This window comes from Tinamus guttatus, unplaced genomic scaffold (genome assembly GCF_059628265.1).
Source record: "Tinamus guttatus ecotype Peru unplaced genomic scaffold, ASM5962826v1 Tinamus_guttatus_pri_ptg000242l, whole genome shotgun sequence".
Classification (NCBI taxonomy): Eukaryota; Metazoa; Chordata; class Aves; order Tinamiformes; family Tinamidae; genus Tinamus; species Tinamus guttatus.
Genome location: NW_028288776.1, coordinates 1 through 20,678, shown reverse-complemented (window position 1 = coordinate 20,678; position 20,678 = coordinate 1). Strand labels below are relative to the sequence as shown.

Sequence of the window (20,678 nt, the reverse complement as noted above, 5' to 3'; positions counted from 1 at the left end):
ACTTTCTGGTATTGCTGAGAAGAGTTTGGCTCTATCATGAGAACGCAGGACCAGCGTGTGCTCTGGGCTAACGCAGCCATTCCAGCTGCTACTGGCTTCTTGCATCGGGATATTCCTTCCCTCTGGACTTCACAGGCTGGGGAGAAGCTCACAATTAACTCTGGGATATCCAGTAGCCTCTTCCCAGGTTTTCTTGGAGGATGCTTTCTACTCATTCACTCTGACATCTCCTTTACTAAGATGCTCTATGCCCACTATGGTAAAAATACCAACATCAATTGCTTTCCTACTGTCGCACTTTCCCCTCACTGCCCTCCAGCAGTAAAGTAGAAAATCCTGCAGCTAGTCTGATACTGAGAAGTTATGAATGCTTCTTTTCTACACGTTAACACAAAGGCTGACACATAACAAAATTAGTTATAAGCTAATCCTAAAGTTGGCAGTATGAGTAATCTGGGCATGAAGGTAAGGGTCAGGTATGACTCATATAATCCTACGGGAGACGCGGAGGTTACTGTCTTAACTGACTCCATTAAGATTCCCTTTCACTTCATAAGAACCGTTTTCATTTCTCCTCCTATTGCCCAGGAGAGGGAAACATCCTTAAACAGCCCCACGTTTTCCTCCTGCCCCTGACCATGAGCCTGGGGGACTGACTGACAGCAAGCAGGGCTACACTGGCACAATTCACATATTTTTCTAAATGCATAAACTGAAACCACCACTGTCATCTGATGTAGTTTACTGGGAGCGGATTTCTGCTCTTGATAAAAGGAAGCTAGATGGCTTCCTTTACAGCTACTCGAAGATGTTATCTTTATTAGTAAAAAATACAAAGCCAAATTTCAATTTATTTTTATCTTAAACTTTTCAGTGAAAGAAAAGGCAATAATGGGCAATTCTTTAGAACATTCCCTTTTTCTGCTTAAGCTTTATTTTGATTTTACATATAAGAAAAAATCTGAACTCATAGAAGGGAGCCTTAATTCTGCCATTGCATTCACTGACACAAGGCTTCAATATTGGAATCTATATTTGTAAGCCTGAATTTAGAACAAGTAGGAGAAAGCATTTGGTATGTTACAGACAAACTGTCTGCAAGCTGTGTTCCATGCATAATGTAAAACAGGATATATATTCTGTCTGTATGCATGCTTCCCCAACTGCTATTTTAAAATAACTCAGTTACATGCCTTTGAGTTATCTGATGCATGGTGTCTTTGTAGCAGAACGCACCAGTCATTTTGAAATTTGAGTTCTAATCTTTCACATTCAGTTGAACCAAGTACAAATCTTGGCCTTCAAATAAAATTTGGCCAACGCCTTCACCCCAAACATCATGAAGGCAGGTGCAGACAGGCCTCCAGTACAGGTGCCTCTCTTGTATGACCAATACATGTCCTGGAGGTGCTGGTGAAAAACCAGGCGCAGAGCAAGGAATAAAGACAGGCAGGTTCACCAGCGAGTTGGAGTGGGATGTGACTGCAACCCCGCTTCCACCTTTCTTCTAACCACAAACTACCCCTTCCATGTTTCTTTATCTCTCAGTCTGATCAACTGCACAGTATTCCTGTATTCTTTCATGTGAAAAAATAAGGGTTGGATATAGCCATACTGTTTCTTAAAATTTTCACTTACATGGATCGCTACCACCTTAATGCATCCTCTACCTGCCTCTCTCTGGGCTGTCCTCCTCTCAGCGGATCTCTGGCCTCGCAGGGCCGTGCGTCCTGGCCAGGGCCCTGCAGCAATTTAAAATAAAGACATGAGATTGCTAATGGAGGAGGCCAAATCATCATCACGAGCTCTATTCTGGTGAGAGGGGAGCGACATCGCAGCCATGCACGCTGATGCTATAAGCTAAGCAATTTTTCTTTTAGAATAAATTGAAAAAAATAAAAAGTTACTCAGTGCTGGCACTGGCGTTCAAATGAAACGGGCACCCCCCTGCGACGCGCTCCGTCCCTGGCAGGGGCCCACGGTGGCTCCGCACGGGCGCTCCTAACGGCACCGCCCGCGGGGCGGCGGGGAAGGACCGAGCCCGCAGCCGGCGGCCCGGGCGGCACCGGAACCGGGGGCCGCGCTTCGCCGGGGGCGGACCCGGGTGCCGGTGGCGGGGCGGGGCGGAGCGCGGCGGGCGGCGGCGGCGGCGCGGGGCGAGGGCCGCCGGGGGCCGCGGGGCGGTGGCGCCGCCGCCGCCGCTCGCGGTGGCTCCGCTCGGGCGGCTGCGGCGGCGCTTTGAGGCGCTCTGAGGCGCTGCGGGCCCATGGCGAGACCCGGCGCGGCGTGTGCGGCGCGGCGGGCGCTGCTGGCGGCGCGGGCGCTGCTCTTCTGGGCGCTCGTGTACGGCTACTGCGCGCTGTGCGCCTGCCTCGCGGCGCTGCGCCTGCTCTGCGGCCTCGCCCGCCGCCCCGGCAGCACCTTCCGCCGCGCCGTGCGCGAGAACCCGCCCGGCTGCCTGCTCGACCCCTCGCTCGGCACCCACTGCTACGTGCGCATCAAGGTGAGCCCGGCCGCAGCGCGCTGCCCCCTGCATGCGCGCGTGCTGCACGCGTGCCACCTCTGCATGCACGTGCGCTCCAGGGCATGCACACCCACGCATGTGTGCTGGCATCTGCCTGCAGCTACACTTGCATGAATGCAGCGCTGTGCAAGCACAGGTGCATGCACGTTGGCTCTGCTGCGTGGGTACATACATGTGCATGTATGCACACATGTAGGCATACATGCACACTCCCCTTGTGTGTGTGTGCATGCTCTCCTCTGCACGCACACTCTAATGTGCACACACATGTGTGTTAAGGCATGCTCTCCTGCACATGCATGCAGGCATGTGCACATACGCACCCAGCCATGCACGTTTTCCTGCACCCATCTAGGGCCTTTGCTGCTGTGTGCAGGTGTTTGGGTTCGGCAGGGCTCTGCACGGATGTCCTGTGTCAGTCCTTAGGCCGCTCTCTTGAGTGTCACCCGGGCTGCGAGTCGTGAGCGCTCCCGCATGCGCAGGGTGCGTGTGCTTGCTCCTGTCCGCTTGGGCACGGAGCACACCACACGCTTTGTAACAAGCCATCTCTAATGAAACGAGCTCTAAGCTCTGGCTTTTCTGGGATCTGTGGAGGTTCCTTGGTGCCAAACAAAAACTTAGACTACTAAGGACCCCTGTTTCTCATTAATCTGCTGTGCCCCTTTCCAGCCTTGGTAGGTAGCACGTGCAGCTGTCTGCCCTGAAGCTGTATTCTGCTTTTCTGTAGCACTGGACGTAAATGAGAAGCTGGCTGGAGACGTGAGGGGCTGGCCACAGATGGTGGCCTTGGTGTGGGGCTTGTGGTGTTGAGAGTGCAGCCTGGGCCCCCAGGGGAGCCGTGGAGATGGTATGGGCTTGGCGGCAAAAGTGCTCAAGGCAGGGGAGGATAAAGCGCACGAGTGATGATTGAAGTGCATGAGTAAAGGGGACATCCTTAAAAGCAATGAATAGACTGCAATAAAGTCACTGAGGGTACATTCCTAAAGGACACCAGCTGCAGCAGTGGGAGCGAGAGGGGCTTTCTGGCTACTCCCAAACTGAGAAGCTGTGGAAGGAGGGAGAAATGGCTGGGCTCAAAGACAGAAGTGATGGGCAGGATGATACAATGGCCCTAAAATTTACCACAAAGAGATCATTCAGTATTTAGAAACCGATATATACTGGTACCAGTACCATCCACCATCACCAAGTTGGAGGGACTCCAGCTTCGCTGGCACTCCAGAGAAGAAATATCAGTATAACTTGGGGCACAACTTAGCAAAAAGTCCCTACTAAATCCAGAGAGAGTGTGAAAAGAAGTTCTGTTTTGAGAGCCCTGACAAAGGACCGAGATGTCAGTTAATGATTTTGTAGCTGGTCAGTGATTTAACAGTGCCAAGGTGGCTCAGAGAAATGAAGCGTCTGTGGCAAAAAAGCTTGTTTCTCTTTGTATTTGTGACCCTAGATGTGGTGTAAGCTCTTAATGTATAAGCAAAGGCATGAGTTGACTGTGTCCTTTTTTCCTGCCTTAAGTAGCAGGGACTGCAATCTGTGACATTTGTTCAGGAGATGTATGACCTTTCTCCTTGCAGTTTCCTTCACGTGGTTTCTAAGCAGCGTGTTACGTTTTGTCAGCTAAGGCTTTTCCAACTTCTGTATCCACTTCTGTGCAAGAATTCAGTAAATCTTATAGGTCCTAATTTCATCTTATTTAAATTCTGCCTGTTTGACCTTGAGTTAATATAAGCTTTGCACATCCTTTCTTTTCAGTGGTGTTTCAGTGTTCAGCCTCTGGACCGCCTGCAATAAGCAGCTTCTAATGATTCTAATAGGAGCTAGGTCCTTAAATGATTCTAATAGGAGCTAGGTCCTTAAAAGGAGCCTCAGAAATAATGACTATAGACAGGATAGGAAGAAAGTGATTGCAGCCAGACCGTTTTGTTTGTTTGTTTGTTTGTTTGTTGTTGTTGCTGTTTTCTGAAACCTTGAATAGTAAAAATAAGCAAAACTGTTTCCTTTCTAGTTATGTTCATTTTGATCACTTTTGCTTTTTAAACCCCCCTGCAGCCCTTTATTATGCTAGATTGCCATGTGACATAGTTTTAAATGTTGCTATATTGCCATGCAATACAGTTTTAAGCGGCTGGCTGTAAATTGGCTGGGAGGATCGACAGTGCCTTTAAGGCACACTTCACTAAGTGTGCCCATCGTGTGGACCACGGGTGTCTGTTTGGAGGGATCTGTATTTCCTAGACATGAGTCCCACTGAGGCCATGCTACTGTGAATCCCAGTATCAGTAACAATCCAATGCAGCAATGAAAGCGCGTTTTTTTCTTTCCTTTTAGGATTCTGGGTTAAGATTCCACTATGTGGCCGCTGGAGAAAGGGGTAAACCACTCATGCTGCTGCTCCATGGCTTCCCAGAGTTCTGGTAACGCTCCCTACTTGCTTTCCAGTACAGAAGAGGCTTCCTGAGATACCTGGCAGAGGTCTCCTCACTTTAGGTGTCCCCAGGGGGATCTGTTGTATGTAACTGTGCACACCGATGGTATTAATTTGGAGGAGGGCACAAATGACTGAAATTGTTTTTAACTGCAGCATCCAGAAATTAATTCCTACAGCCTAACTCAAGCCAACCATCCTTTTTCTCCACTGCAAAGCCATTTTTTTTCCCCAAGGATGTGCGCTTTTTCTTCATACTTTGGGGAGGAATTGCTTGTTTTTGATCAATTTCTTCTTTGGAAAAAAATATTGTACTTTTATCATTAAAATTAGGAACGATAGAGGGTACTAAAATGAGAATCCATATATATTAGGCACAGTATGGATTGCTGCATTTGTTAAAAATAATATACATGAGGTTTTAACTGGAGAAGGGGGAGATGAACTCCACGTTCTCCAGTTGTGCACAGCCCCGTTTCAGAGAGCTGTGCAGGGAAGAAGGCTCTATTATTAGTTCCTCGAGAGATGACTGATGGCATCTGCAAGACACAGGGGGATAAGCAATGAATCCAAACCAGCCCAAAATGTTTGTTTACAGCAGTGGAAAGCAGTCATGCGGCTGATGTTTGAACCAAATTGCTTTAACTATTGACAGATTTAGCCAGTCAAACGTGGGTTACAGAACTTGTACCTTAAAAATCAGTAAGGAAATAGAGGAAGTGGTGGTGGCAGTAATTCAGCAACAATCCTTTTCCATTCAAAATTCAGCTATGGAGCTAGGCTCCACTCTTGGAACTGTGACCTTTCAACTGGCTTCAAGTCACACTGTGTTGATCTGACCCAGGCAAAACAGAGGTCAGTTCTTTTCCCTCAGCATTTTCCTATAAATACTAAAGGCATTGAGGATGATGGTAAAAAAATGCACGGATATTTTTAGAGAAATTTTTGAGGAAGCAGTTTTTTCTAATAATAGCTTGCTAGCTAATACGATAAAAGATGTAAACAGAGATTAAAATCAGCCAGGTAGATTAGGGGAACTTTGCATTTTCTATGTAAAATATATGCATATCTTGCATAATGTATGTTCTAACACAAAAAGACAACTGAGAATACAGATAATTTCCTCTACAGTGGGTATGATATGCAAGATCTAGGATTTTATATACATATTCTACTGAGATTCAATATATTGTTTCCAAAATTCAGAAAGCCATTTTTACATTTTAAAACCATGAATCATGCTTTAAATGACAATGTATTGCATTATATTATCCAACAACCCAAATGGAATGGAATAATGAATAAGAAACTTGTATATAGGTCACTGCTACCACCAATAGCTCCTTTAAAAAACAAAAGGACATGCAGATAGTTTATAAAATAGGTACACTACAAACACCGATGCTGTATTTTTATTCCATCCATGTAGAACATTTGTATGGAAGAATTGAGATTGTTTTGAGAGCAAAGAATAAAATAATCACAACTAAGAGCTATTTAAATCTGTATCAAATTTGTACTGCTTGGCTGGAAAAAAAGAAATGGGTATGTTTCATTGCTACAAATCTTAATTACCAAATCCTCTGCCTTCAAATGTCTCAAGGTTATAACTAGAAGAGCTATAACCAGACAATACTGACCTTGGTGAATGATTGCCAGTGTCTTAAGGTGAAAGAACATTTAAGCATAGAATGCATTAGAGCCATTAAGAGCCTTAGATGCCTAAGAACTTGAAAATCAATACCAATTTTATAGAAAGACAATATTAAAATACTTCAAAGTGGGCATAATGGGAGATAGCTGGCTCTCTCTGTATGGATGTGTGCAAGCTGTTGAGTTTTGTACTAGCTTCCTTCCAGAAATAGTGTGATCAGAAAGTCGTAAAATAGTTTCCATTAATCAGCCTTATGAAAACAAAGGCATTTACCCACTTTTCCAAATCCTGCTTGGGAAGCAGTTGTCTGAGTAGCATGCTCTATATGCGCTAACAGTTCTGTGAATGCAAATAAAAAGAATTACCTGAACAGTCAGACATGTAGTGATTGGCAGACTATTGTGAAAACAGCCTAGGGAGAGAGCAAGTTGGCATGCTTCTAGAAACAAAAATATTTATTTATTTATTTATTTATGGGCCTTGGAATATATATGGAATATATATGATAGCTATGACGGTTACCATGGCAAACTCTGCTTCCAAGTTGATGTATAATGACTTCTAACATTTAAGTCCCGCCGACCTGTTTTAAATCTTATATTTGCACTACATGGTACGGAAACAAAAAGGTAATGACTGTTTTGTTTGCATGAATATAGTAATATTGCTTACACTACATTCAAAAACCCTAATAGACTGGAGGCAAAGCTAAAGGGGCAGAGACAAAGATCTAGTATAAACACAGTTTGAATTAAATAGAATTTCGTGCCTTTTACTGACAATAAGTGATGATCCAATAGCTTTATAAAATTTCTGGGAGATTTTTGAAACAAGGCCAGAAGTAAGAGCTAGATCCAAGCAAAAAGAAATTCAGCCATTGTTATATTTGCCTAGAAGGATGATGTTTTTCATGTATCTTTAAATTACGGTATACGAAAATATTTTTACTTTCTTGGTACTGGCTAATCACAGTTTTAACTGATTCCAAAAACAATTAAAGGTTAGATAGTTCTTGCACGTCAGGTTTGCCATTTTTGTATTCTTTTAGTTTTATATTGCATTTATCCATTCACTACTTACTAGTACAGAATGAGGAATACCCTAAGCTTTTGCCCAAGTTGCTCGTTTTGCTTGTCTGATTTCAGTGTACGTAATTTTATCCTTCTTCTCCACAGAAGCACAAGCAATGAAATGCTTTGTGTAGTATCAACACATTGAGAGATTGCTCTGTAACAATTCTGGTGGTATAGAGAACACACATAAAGTAGTAATAATATAAATCATATATTGACCAAGTTAACCAAGCAGTTGACCAAGTTCCTTTGTTACTGTATTTCTTTCTTGAGGTTAATTATTGTTTGTCAGCCCACATAACTCACCTTCAGCTATTTGGGAGCAGGAGGATTGACTGCATTTTGCTAGCATGCTGCTTGACCTTATATAACTCCAACTTTTTTTTCCCCTTTGCTAGGTATTCTTGGCGCCATCAATTGCGGGAATTTAAAAGCGAGTATCGAGTGGTGGCCCTGGATTTGAGAGGCTATGGAGAAACAGATGCTCCTTCTCATAAAGCATATTACAAGTTAGATTGCCTGATAACAGATATAAAGGACATTTTGGAATCTCTAGGTGCGTTAGTAGAAAACAAAGTGCTCTATTCAGACTATTTAACTTTCTGGAAAAAAGACATGAATATCTATGCTTGAGTTTTAAAAACTGTGTTCTCTTTAATAGATACACATTATAGATACATATATAGAGGGAGAGATACTTAATGATTCTCCTATCTCATGGATTATTATCAATGTCAATGAAAAAGATGTGTTTTCATAACCTAGTGTAGTATAAACAATAGGTAAAGACAATTTCCCATCATGAGTTTTTTTTCAAAAAATCTTCTATGTGTGCTGTGAAATCCAGCAGCACAACCTTGAGATCCCTTTTTCCTGACTAAAATGTTCTTTACTTACTCGTAATGCTTGCACTTGATGAATATTATTATGAATTAGAGTCTAAGAGCACAAAAGAATTTAAATCAGGTGTTTTTTTTTTTCTGTCATGTACAGTATGGAATAAATATGCTGGATTTTGTAAAAATGATGACAGTACACATGCTGTATTAAGAAGAAGAAGAAAAAAAAAAAACTAAATCCCCAAATATTACTCCTGCACAGTAGTTCTCAAGAACGGAATCGCTCTGTCTTACATAGCTATGTGGAGAAGAGAATGAAGAACACAGGATATTTTGCTCCTTGTGACAAATAGACTAAGTGAAAGCCCAGAACAGAAGCAGGTCTGCAAAATTTGCCCCTCCAGCTCTACAGGAAGCGTAGCTGTTCGGGAGATAAATTGTTATCACCCAGTGAAGATTATTTTCCTTCTGTGCCAATAGCAAGACAAGGAATTGGACTGTTGCTCTCTGAATCATTTTCATTCCCAGGATGCTCTAAGGACAGCGAAAATACTAACTGCATTTCACATAAAGAAATGGCAAAGCAGTGATGCAGTCCTAAGGCTTGAATATAGGATTTGCGTGCGAGGCTTGAATATTGCCAGAAGATGAGGCAGGCAGTCCCACACTGTGTTTACAGTTTCCAACCTTCTCTGTTTCTGCTAATTTCCATGGCAATGCCATAGTTCTGCTTGTGAAGTGCTGTCTTCATAATGCAATTTCATAGCGTTTAAAAAAATCTGGAAAAGCTATTTCTGAGCCTTGTTATCCTTGTTCTAAACCCAAGGCAAATTCTTCTGGAGAGCCTGATTATATCAGAAGTGCTCAAAAAGATTTCCACTTAAGAGGTGTTTAAAGGTGGTTTGACAACTGTGTCCAAATTCCTGTGTCAGAATTTGAAAGTATTTGGCTTTTACACATGTGATTTGGCATGTGTCTGCTCAATACTGCCATATTCAATGGGGAATGTGATGGCCTCTGACATACAAGAACAGGTATTCCAGGACTAGTTAAAAAAGGAACGGTCAAGCTTTCAAAAAGTCAGGATTTTTCTCCCTGTTACAGTAAAACTCCCACTTCCATCAGTAGAAGGATGACTAGGTTAATACCAAGAATTTTATAGACTGTCTTGTAGCCTACTAAGTATATATAAATATGTGTGCATACACACAGACATTTTATATGCATTGTATATATATATAATGTAATACTTTATATGTAAAATATCACTATGGCTTTTAACTCCCTTTTTTTTTCCATAATAATGATGTTTCATACTTAGATTGCCTCCCATATTTAAACTAATTCAGATAGCTCAATTTTGGAGGGGCTCAGATCTCTCAGTCTTTCTGCCTGCAGTTTCAAACTCCAGACTCCCCAAACATGACAGGGGTGCAGGCATTATAAGAATTGCAAGTTGAACTATGCATTTGACCCCGTGTTAGCTGAGATTTGAACAGTGTGGCCATTTGGATACATGAATATCTTGTTTGACATTAACCTAGTAGGGTCAAAGTGTAATTGAAGCCAAATTAAATCATTTTTAAATTTTGTGTTAAAATTTTAACAATAACAGTGCACTAATTTTTCTGGCTAGTAGTACTAGAAGCAGTGCAGTATGAAACAGCAATGTTAACAAATGTGCTGAGCCACCTGTTTTAGCTGATAGTCGTTGTATGTTATAATTTGTACGGCTGCACATGTCACTGAAATAAGGTTCGAATCCGTGTTTCTGTGCAGGCTACAACAAGTGTGTGCTGGTTGGCCATGACTGGGGAGGAATGATCGCTTGGTTAGTGGCCATCTGTTACCCAGAAATGGTGACTAAACTGATTGTGGTTAATTTCCCTCATCCTTCTGTGTTCACAGGTGAGTTTTATATCTTATGATTTTATGTTAATCAAGAATATTTGTATTTTCATTAAGATTTTGTTCTCTTTGAAGGGATTTGAAGAGGAACAAACTACTTATTTTAGTAACAGCAGATCAGGAGATAAGTTGCCAATATTCAGTGCCTCTCACAACCTGGACTGTATTTCATGAAATATTAATGTATCATGTTTTAATTTTGGAAATAATTTATTGTAGGAAGTGGTAGTACTTGCAGGCAAGCTTACTTTTTTTTTGGTGTTAATTCTTGAAGGTCCAGAAACCTATTTTTCTTATACATAAATCTCTTTTACATCATTCTGGGCAGGATAAAGTTCTCTGACCATGAATATGTATTGCACTACATCTAGGTTAAGGCCTCACTGCAATATTAGAACCGTATAAAAGAGCCTCTCTACAGGAAGTGAATGAGAATCAGATTTTTAGAATTTAATCCTGATTTATGTGACAAGTGAAACTTTATGATTTTGTACAGCATCCGTTGGAACAAGACAACTTTTCCAGGCTATTTCTAGAGGCTCTGGAACATAACACTGAGATGAAGCAAGGATTCGGGTACACGAGTAGAATTTGTGGTGTGACAGGCTTTGAGCTTGTCTGCTACCCAGACTTGCAGAAGATTTCACAGAGATTAGATCTACATTCAGTATTTTCTCCCTGCTAGTAGTAGAACGCCCACTTTCACTAATTTTAACTTCTTTAATTGCCAACCTCACCCTTTTTCCATTAAGATGGCAAAGAATGTTTAATGAGGCTTTATTTTTCATCTCTAGTGAATCTAAATGTGACCTGTCCTGGTGTAAGGTCACTTGGAATCAGAACCATTCACACTTACTGCTCGCAAGGTGTTCTTGGCCACCTTTCCAAGACACTATAAAGAACATTTTGATGGGTAGTTAAGCCTCACTTACCACAGAAGGGCTCTGTTCACCACCACTGCAGCAAGCAGAAGCTTTTACAGTATTTTTCCTGAGAACAGGAGCCAGCCTGTATAGAAGCAGAATACATTTTACTATAGACTTCCTTAGCATTTGTTCTCATACTTGATAAAGTACTAACTCTGTTCTGTAGCTGCTTATAGATTGTAATTTTTAACATATTATTTTCTAGGATGAAATACAGTTTGTTTTATTTTTTATTATGCATTCAGTTCCATAGTAAGTAGGAGTTAAAGTACACTCAGCCATTCCTAAGGAATTACGTACTTACCGTACACCTTAAATTGCTTGATCTTCGGTCTTGTGCCTTACATATCACTACTTTGTGCAAACTATAATCACTTAGTCAAATTAATGCATGTCATTTCTTGTTGTTAACTGATAGCAATTACGATACTAGATTTTCAGTAATTTCTTCCTTAGGTTTTCCATCTCAGGATTGCTTGACTTCCCACTGCATTCATATGTCCTAACATCAAAGATCTGTGTTTATTAATTATGCTCAGCAGTGAAGTGGGGAAGTCTACCTGTTAGAAAATAGTTAGGTTTTTTTTCAGTATTAAAGAGAGCTCTGAAGCCCTCCTTGCAGAATTAAAACATTGAACAAAAACTTTAGAAATCAGACGATCCAGAAAATACCTCAGCTTGCTAACACATTAAAACAGTAAAGTAAACATATTAGCAACATATTAGTGCAGAAAAGTCAAGTGAGTGGTGCTGATGATGGTCCTTCGAAGGAGAACAGTAATGGCTGATGCAATTTAAGAATGTATAAATTATGAATGTTTAGAACATAGCTGAGACTTAATTTTTCTTTGTTTTAAAACCTATTTTCTTTTCTGTCAAAATTAATGTTTCGGAGTTGTCTCCTCTTTTGGGAGCAAAGTGTTGCCTTCCTGAATTCGCATCTGTAAAGGGCAGGTTCTAGTCTCCTACCCAGTATCTGCCTAGGTTCTGTGCTTGCTCCTAGGCACTTGGATATGTGAATGTCAGTGTTGGCTTTTGCAACTCATTGGAGACACAAAATTACAATTTTGAAAGAAGAGAGACTCAATGTAAATTCCACTTCATCATTTTTTTTTGTTTTATATGTCTTCAATGTCTTTCAAAAGTGACGCTCTGTAATCTTGATTATGGATCTCGAAACTGCCAGGGAAGAAGACTGTTAGAAAAACTGTGTGCTTTCATGAGCAGAACTGATGCTGTCTTTAGCAGTGTAAGTGGATTATCACCTATGGATTCCTATGCATCACATTTTTGATAGGAGAAAAACTTAAAAGATGGAAGAAACAGTTAAATTTATACCCTTGTTATTTCACAGCTGAAAAAAACCCACTTTGGACTGGCATCACTAGGATCACAAATAGAATTTAAGTGAAAACTTAGGCTCTGAAACCCTTCAGTGTTGCTACTCTCACCTAATCTTTGGCAGGCTTCTGTTTTGCTCTCTGTTTTTACTAAGGCATAAAAATAAGTGTGTTTTAATAGCCACATCATATGCTTACTCCTGAAACAATAATCATCTTTTGTCACATAGCATGTTCTAACGTAATACTTTTAAAACATTCCTTTAAGTTTAAAAAGTAGTGATATTAACAGTAATTTTGTTTGAGTCATCAGTTTTCATTTTTAATTCATGGACATTTTTGTTTCAGAATACATTCTACGACATCCATCACAATTGATTAAATCTGGTTACTTCTTCTTTTTCCAAATGCCATGGTTTCCTGAATTCATGTTTACACTAAATGATTTCAAGGTGAGCAAAATGAGTGCTCTTGTTTATATATTGAACTGTGAGTGATGGAACAATTGCCACCTGCATTAATTCTTTCTGGTTTTACTATATAACTATAGTTACTGGAAAAAATGAGACATTTTCTGTTTTTCCTTCAGCTTTATATACTTCTTTTATGCTACTAGTAATAAACACACTAATACAGCTAATACATATGCAGATAGAAATATTTTGCATTCTTTTTGTAGAATATAAATATTTAGTACCCTCTTTGTTGGATGCACTCTTGCATTGGCTTTTCTGGCCAGTGCTCAGGGATGTACTTCTAACCTACAAGCCTGTAGAGCATTTCTCCTCCTAGGCAGCCAGCTGGCTGCATGTGACCTGTGTCCATGGCAGCGGGACACATTTGGTGCCTTTGGATCTCCTCCCGACTTTGCCGAAGCTCCCTGACGCCTGGGACATCCCCGTCCCTCACTGTCTGCCACAGGGCAAGCAGGCCAGCAGTCCAATTACACACCTCTGCCAGGTGATTAATCCTGCCCGAGGAAGCAGTATCTCATGTAACCTTTGAAAACAAACACATGGAAGGAGAAGAAAAAGCACCTCGCATCCTCCCACGCTGCAGCGTGGCCTGCCAGGGGAGCGCACGGGGGGGCCCTGCCTGGGCAGCCCCTGTCGCACCCTCCGTCCCACGCTCGGCTGCTGGGCTCCGTTTCAGGACAAATCTGTGCATTAAACTGCCTTTGCCCACCACAGGTGACAGGGCAGGACCCAGAACTGAGTAACTTGGTAATGTCATGTGGATATTTGTACGTTGCTGTTCTGAGGTAAATTATACCAGAGATAAGTGTATTGTATACTTATAGCTCTCTAAAAACATTTGAGCCATTCATTATATTCCAAAATCTATAGATAAGTTTTAGAAAGATGTGTCCTGTTGAAGGAGAGAAATAGCATTTTCTAGGTATCTTAGGTCGTGGCTTTTTATTTTTCATTTTCTAGATTCTGAAAAACTTATTTACCAGCCAAGCCACTGGAATTGGAAGGAAAGGATGTAGATTAACAGCAGAGGATGTTGAAGCTTATCTCTATGTCTTTTCACAACCTGGAGCATTAACTGGACCCATTAATCATTACAGAAATATTTTCAGGTCAGTATAACATGATGAAACTAGTAAAATATTTTAGAGCCCTCTGGAGGCCCAAAATGATATTGCATCTTCTGCCACTAAGGTAGGACAGAAAAAGGCCAATCTGCTCCTGAAGTCTGAAGAGCCCACAGATGCATTCTGTGTCAGGCTGCATGAAGCAAAGTGAATTATATAGCATATCCACAGTGAAACAAACATTGTGCTGATGAGCAAAATGTGTGTTTCAAAATCTAAGGAGGCAAAGAAAGACCCTTCCTCATTCACAGAGCTAGAAGCAACCACAAAGATCCATCCCTAAATGATAATAATTTGATGTCAATTAAGTGTTTGTGTTTTGGTCTATACTGGGTGATAAGGTCTGTGAAGACCAATGGGATCCAACGAAGTTTCCCTTGGTTTTTGTTTTTTTAATCCTTTTATAAAACCCTGTGTCGCTCTAATTTTATCATGTTTCAGCTGGCTTTTATGAAAGGTGATTAGGTGACTTTTCTGGTGGTTTTGTCACACGCTTGGTTAAGATAGAGGTAAGCAATTAAGTGCGAATTTTTTTCTGACACACCATTTTTTAAAGATGGGATTACTGTTACATGTCTGGGAATACTTCACTAACACAGAAAAAAAAATGATGGTCAGCAGTACCATATAGAAAGTTTGAACCTGTTTTACAAAGACAGACCTAACAACTGGAACTTCCCTTTCTGAATGTGAAATTTGCACATTCATGCTCATTACAAGATATTTCTAGAAACTTCAGACACAATGTTCCATACTCCAGACTGAAATGTAATGTTCCTCATAGGCAGTGATAGGTGTAAAGAAACTGGCTGAGTTTTCCTAAGCAAGGCTACAAATTTTGCACAGCACTTAGTTACCAAAGAATAGTACTAAACTGTACTGTAGTGAAAAAATATGTATACAGTATAAATAGTGAAGAAATCCAGGATACTTAGAAAGTTAAAAGGTAAGGAGATTAGTCTAAGTATACTAAATACACTGAATCAGATCATCAGATTATCAGTTCTAACAATGATACTATGAATAAGCTATAGGTCAGTGTGCTCAGTCACTTAGTCTGAAAAATGAGATCTAAATCCTCTATTACAAGAGCAGCTTTGAATTTTCCTAGTTCATCATTCAAACCTGAGAGAGCACGTATATTTTACCTTTACTTTTAATACATTCAGTCTGTTCAGAATATTGAATACACAATGTTGAACTCAAAAAGAAAAGGTCAAACTTTTATTTATATGACTGCTTTTCATGGTTAGCAATCTTTCTTATGAAAACAGTGATTTTAGAATTTAAATATGTAAGAAATGATTTCACAGGAAAAGAATGAGAGAATAATCTGTTCTCCATGTATCTACTGGATAAGATGAGCAATGGTTTTAAATTTTCATGAGGACATTTCATAGTAAACATTGGGAAAAACTTTCTAATAGTAAGAAGAGGGAAGGATTCCCTTCCCAGAGTTATGGCATTGCCATCTTGGTAGTCCTTAAAGAAAAACCAAGATAAATACCTTCAGTAGGTTGAATCCACTTTAGGGCAAGAGAATTAGTTTTTAAGGTTTCTGCTACTCAGTATCTACATTTTTTTTCTTTAAGAAACAAACACAAGGATAGGAAACAAGAAGAGTGTATTTACATCAGAAAACTTGCAGTTACATCATAAATTGTCTATATGTCTTTTGCTTAATAATAATATTTATTGGAATGAAAAAGAGCTTAAAACTGCCTTTTTCTTTAACCTCTGGTTGGTATTTACTTTCTTCAATGAGGATTATAGTATGGCATGCAGGTTAGTGCCAGGATCACACAAAGTAGTTGTTAGGTAACATGCGGAGAAAGTGTTAAGAAATTTGGAGATTCATTCTAATAAATGCTTACCAATATATTATTGTCAGAACTAACTTGTAAGTGATTAAAAACAAAAGCTCTGGACTGTGATGTTGAGGTTTTAAACAGATTACTACTGTGCAGCTTTTTAGGAAACAGTTTTATTTCATTGCATACAGATTTAGGTATGCAAGTTCAAGGCCGTCAAAAAGATACTGTGTCTGTCTGTACTAGGAACTCTGATGCACTTTGATTTTAGAAATCTCATAGAAGAGTGAATGTGACTGATTTCAGCACTGCAGACATCAGTGTCCTATTGAGAGTTATTTTTTTTGATAAATATTTGTACTTTTAGCCATATTGCTCCATATTTAATTTTGAGCGGAACTGAGACACTGTAGTCGATACCTTCCACCATGTGTTTTAAAGGGGCAATAAAATAACAGCCTGCCATTTCCTGGATGAACACTCAGGAAAAATGATTTTTTGAGAAAGTTGTTTTGACCAGTTGGATAGTAGGATGCCTTGAACACTGTATTCTAACCATGATGCAAAGCATCATGTTTTATTAAAAGCTATTTGGAATAATTAATACAGATTCTGGAATTTGCCATAGCATTCATCAACCAAAGTAAAATTACTGATCTACAAAATTCTGCCCATGTTATTCTGCATTCCCTTTTGCAGAGGTCATAGGGTCCCTGAATTGCACATCATGAAGAAGCATCATTCAGATTCCAAAAGTAAGATGTTGGTTTGCAGCCAGCTCTTGATACAGACATGCTACAGTGAAAGTTAAATATTATTTTCCTTATAAACAATAAAAGGACTTAGATTCATATGAGTATTTTTGTAGAATATATCTGGGAACCTAGATAAGGTTGCACTGAGTTAGGGTATGTTGATTTCAAAAGCCAAGTTGACTAAATATATATTATATATATATATATAAACAAAACTAAGCTGAATGTATTTTCTTTTCAAAGTTGCCTACCTCTGCAGCACCATGAAGTTGTCATGCCAACCCTGCTGTTATGGGGAGAGAAAGATGCATTTATGGAAGTTGAGATGGCAGAAATGACACGGATTTATGTTAAAAATCATTTCAGATTAACTATTTTGTCCGAAGCCAGCCATTGGCTCCAGCAGGATCAACCTGACATAGTGAACAAGTTGATATGGACCTTTCTAAAGGAAGAGACAACACGAAAGAGAGAATGATATTTGTACATGTTTTAAGAGGTCTACATAGAAGCTCTTCAGATTTAAAAACTAACTGTTATCAGGGCCATCTTTCCAGCCTGCCTTCTATTCTGAGCTCTGTTAGAGAAGTGTTTTCAATGTACTGTACATTTGGACACTGATGTTACTGCTAAAACAAGAAGCGAGTATGAGAATATATGATACCAACATTGTTTTTACTTGTATACTTGTATTTTGCACATAAAAACACCTGCCTTAAGATATATGTATTTGTACAGAAAAGTCATGGAAAGTTGCTTGGTTTTGTTTTTTCACTTGCTTTACAGTTTTAATGTGTGGTGCCTTTTAAAATTTATAGACAATGGAGTGGTGCCATACAGAAAGGAAGCTATGAGTTTTCATTGTAGATTTGCCTGGATTTTTTTACTGTATTTTACCATTAAAACACTTACTAACTCTTTTTATTATCTATATTTTAGCATACTGAGTGACTGAACAATTTCTGGGCACATTTCTAGTCTTCAGGTGACCAACGATACATACCTTGTTGTACTGTTGAATGCAGCTGCTTTGTGCAATGTGTTTTCTTGACTGAAAAACGGGAACCTGTACACTCAACACGTGTGAACAAGAAGAATAGAAAATTAAGATCTGTACTTACACCTTAAGTATCAACTTCACCTCTGTCTAATAAAACGCAACTTACACGACGCCTCTTACCAGGTTTCTTGGCGGGATTTCCTGCCGGAGCTGACGAGGGGGTCGCGAAAGACCCGTGCGGCCCCGCCCCTCGCGCGCGGCTCCGCGAGCGCTCATTGGCCGAGGCCGCCCTGGCGCCGCCCCCCGAGAGGGCGCGGGGAATGCGCCGCCGCCGCCGCCGCGGAAGGGCCCGGGCGCCGCTGCCGCCGTCGCCGTAGCCGAGGGAGCGGTGTCGGTGTCGGTGTCCGCGCCCGCACATGGCGCGCTGCGGCGGCGGCGCTGCGCCCCGGGCCCCCGGCTCGGCGGCGGCGGCCGAGCGGCAGCGACTGAAGGAAGCGCTGGCCGAGCAGCTGCGGCAGGAGCTTGGCAGGTGGGCGCGTGGCGGCGGGTAACGGCTGCGGGCGGCGGGTAACGGCGGCGCGCGGCGGGCAGTAACGGCGGCGCTCCCGCAGGCTGCTGGCGGAGGGCACGCGCGCCGACGTGACGCTCCGCGCCGGCGAGGCGGCGCTGCGGGCGCACCGGGCGGTGCTGCTGGCGCGGGCGCCGCGGCTGTTCGGCGCCCTGGGCCTGGGCCGGGAGGCGCAGGGCGCCCCGGAGCTGCGGCTGGACGGCGTGGCGCCCGCCGAGCTGCGGCGCTTCCTGCGGTAAGTGCGCGGTGGCGGCGCGGGCGGAGGCCGGGGGGCGCGGGGGAGCCCCGGGCTCGGTCCCTCCTGCGGCTGTCGTTCCCCTCGCAGCCCAGCGCTCACTCTCAAACTTCCCCGTGGGCAGCTTGTCCAGGCAGCCTCGCCTCTCCTGCAGCGCGTGCAGAGGGCGCTCCCGCTGCTCGTTTGTTTACCGCCGCCTTCCTCCATGTGCAGGCAGCAGGTGCTGCCGCCTCACCAGAACCTGCTTTCGCAGGGTATGGAAAGGCTCTGTAACAGGGCGAGAGGAAAAACTGTGTTCTGGGAAATTGTCAATGACTCTTAATAGGGTTGTTAGCGAGACCGCCTCATGGAAACAACAAAGGAACCACTCTGGTCATGTCTAACTTGAAACAGAAATGTTGCAGGTCTGGAAAGCAAAGAGGGTGTCTGAGCAGCACGTGCAGGGGGAAGCTGCATGGCCATCACCAAAGCCGGACTGATCCCCAGCGCCGGGCTGAGAGCAGAGCTTTCTGCCCAAAGTGGGAGCCCAGCAAGGCTTGCTGAGCCCTCAGTGCCGTGTGTGGGGCAGATCTGGATGAGCAGTGCACGGGCCAGAGTGCAGTGTTCTCCCTTTGCCAGCTCTTAGTGTTCATGTGAAATCTCGGTTGTCCACCCCAGACTGCAGGTAAGTACAGCAGGGAGGTTGGCTGCTGCCTCCACTGGAGCTTCCAAACTCTGTGCCACTAACTTCTCTGGCCAAGAACTGAGCAGCATTTGCTTTCCTTCACCAAGGCTGCAGTGTGCCATCTAGCTGTATCTGGCAAGATCGCTGTTGGAGCAAGCAGGCAGTTTGGGAGAGCCACGAGCCTGCTGGTAGTCCCTGGACTCGGGGAGGGGTATTCGTATACGTAGTAGTACAGAATGCTTTCAGTGGAGGCATGATAATGCAGAAGTGCGTTTTGCAAGATGCTTGGGTGTTCTTAATTTAATCTTCAATAGTATTTAATATCTAAGCTTTCTAAACCTCCAACCTAGCACATTTTGTGAAAATGCATGTTATAAAATGCAGAAGTTTGACTGCCTTGAATTGTTTTGGGCTAAGGAAACGAAACAGCTTTCATTTAAAGGAGGCTAATTTCACTGAGGGACTGATGACTTCACTAATCTCAGTGGTTTCTTATCACTAAGGTGCAAACAAATTAGATCTTCATAAAACAATGCCTTGAATTACAGCCTGCAGGTGATTGGAAGCTAGCCCAGATCTTGGAGAACATGCATCACAAGGAGGAGTTGTAACTAAGCCAATGCTGAGCTGCTGGCTGAGAGAGAAAGTTGTGGTCTCCTACAAAACTTACAGCTTTTCTGCTTATGGATACTGCTTTCTCCTGTAGAATAGGAAAAGCACAATACTATGATAACATAGAAGCGGTCATCAAATCTGTAACAAACCTCTTTTCTTCTTCTCTTCTTCTTCTCTTCTTCTTCTCTTCTTCTTCTCTTCTTCTTCTCTTCTTCTTCTCTTCTTCTCTTCTTCTCTTCTTCTTCTCTTCTTCTTCTCTTCTTTCTTCTCTTCTTCTTCTCTTCTTCTTCTCTTCTTCTTCTCTTCTTCTTCTCTTCTTCTTCTCTTCTTCTTCTCTTCTTCTTCTTCTTCTTCTCTTCTCTTCTCTTCTTCTTCTCTTCTTCTTCTCTTCTTCTCTTCTTCTTCTCTTCTTCTTCTCTTCTTCTTCTCTTCTTCTTCTCTTCTTCTTCTCTTCTTCTTCTCTCTTCTTCTTCTCTTCTTCTTCTTCTTCTTCTTCTTCTTCTTCTCTTCTTCTTCTCTTCTTCTTCTCTTCTTCTTCTCTCTTCTTCTCTTCTTCTTCTCTTCTTCTTCTCTTCTTCTTCTCTTCTTTCTTCTCTTCTTCTTCTCTTCTTCTTCTCTTTCTTCTTCTCTTCTTCTTCTCTTCTTCTTCTCTTCTTCTTCTCTTCTTCTTCTCTTCTTCTTCTCTTTCTCTTCTCTTCTTCTTCTCTTCTTCTCTTCTTCTCTTCTTCTTCTCTTCTTCTCTCT

General features: G+C 42.0%; 1 protein-coding gene across 1 annotated transcript; it reads left to right on the top strand.

The window, feature by feature from the left end:
* Nucleotides 1-2,266: 2,266 nt before the first annotated feature.
* Nucleotides 2,267-17,971, top strand: EPHX4 (epoxide hydrolase 4). The gene is made up of 7 exons (XM_010222901.2): nucleotides 2,267-2,503; nucleotides 4,850-4,935; nucleotides 8,072-8,229; nucleotides 10,292-10,420; nucleotides 13,035-13,138; nucleotides 14,123-14,271; nucleotides 17,096-17,971. Exons 1-7 carry the CDS (start codon nucleotides 2,267-2,269, stop codon nucleotides 17,328-17,330), a joined length of 1,098 nt encoding a protein of 365 aa, XP_010221203.2. The 3' UTR covers nucleotides 17,331-17,971.
* The last annotated feature ends 2,707 nt before the right edge of the window (nucleotides 17,972-20,678 follow it).

Coding starts and splice junctions, on each gene's coding strand:
- EPHX4 (XM_010222901.2), top strand. CDS start 2,267: ATGGCGAGACCCGGCGCGGCGTGTGCGGCGCGGCGGGCGCTGCTGGCG. Junction 2,504..4,849: donor ACTGCTACGTGCGCATCAAG/GTGAGCCCGGCC, acceptor CTTTCCTTTTAG/GATTCTGGGTTAAGATTCCA. Junction 14,272..17,095: donor CATTACAGAAATATTTTCAG/GTCAGTATAACA, acceptor TTCTTTTCAAAG/TTGCCTACCTCTGCAGCACC.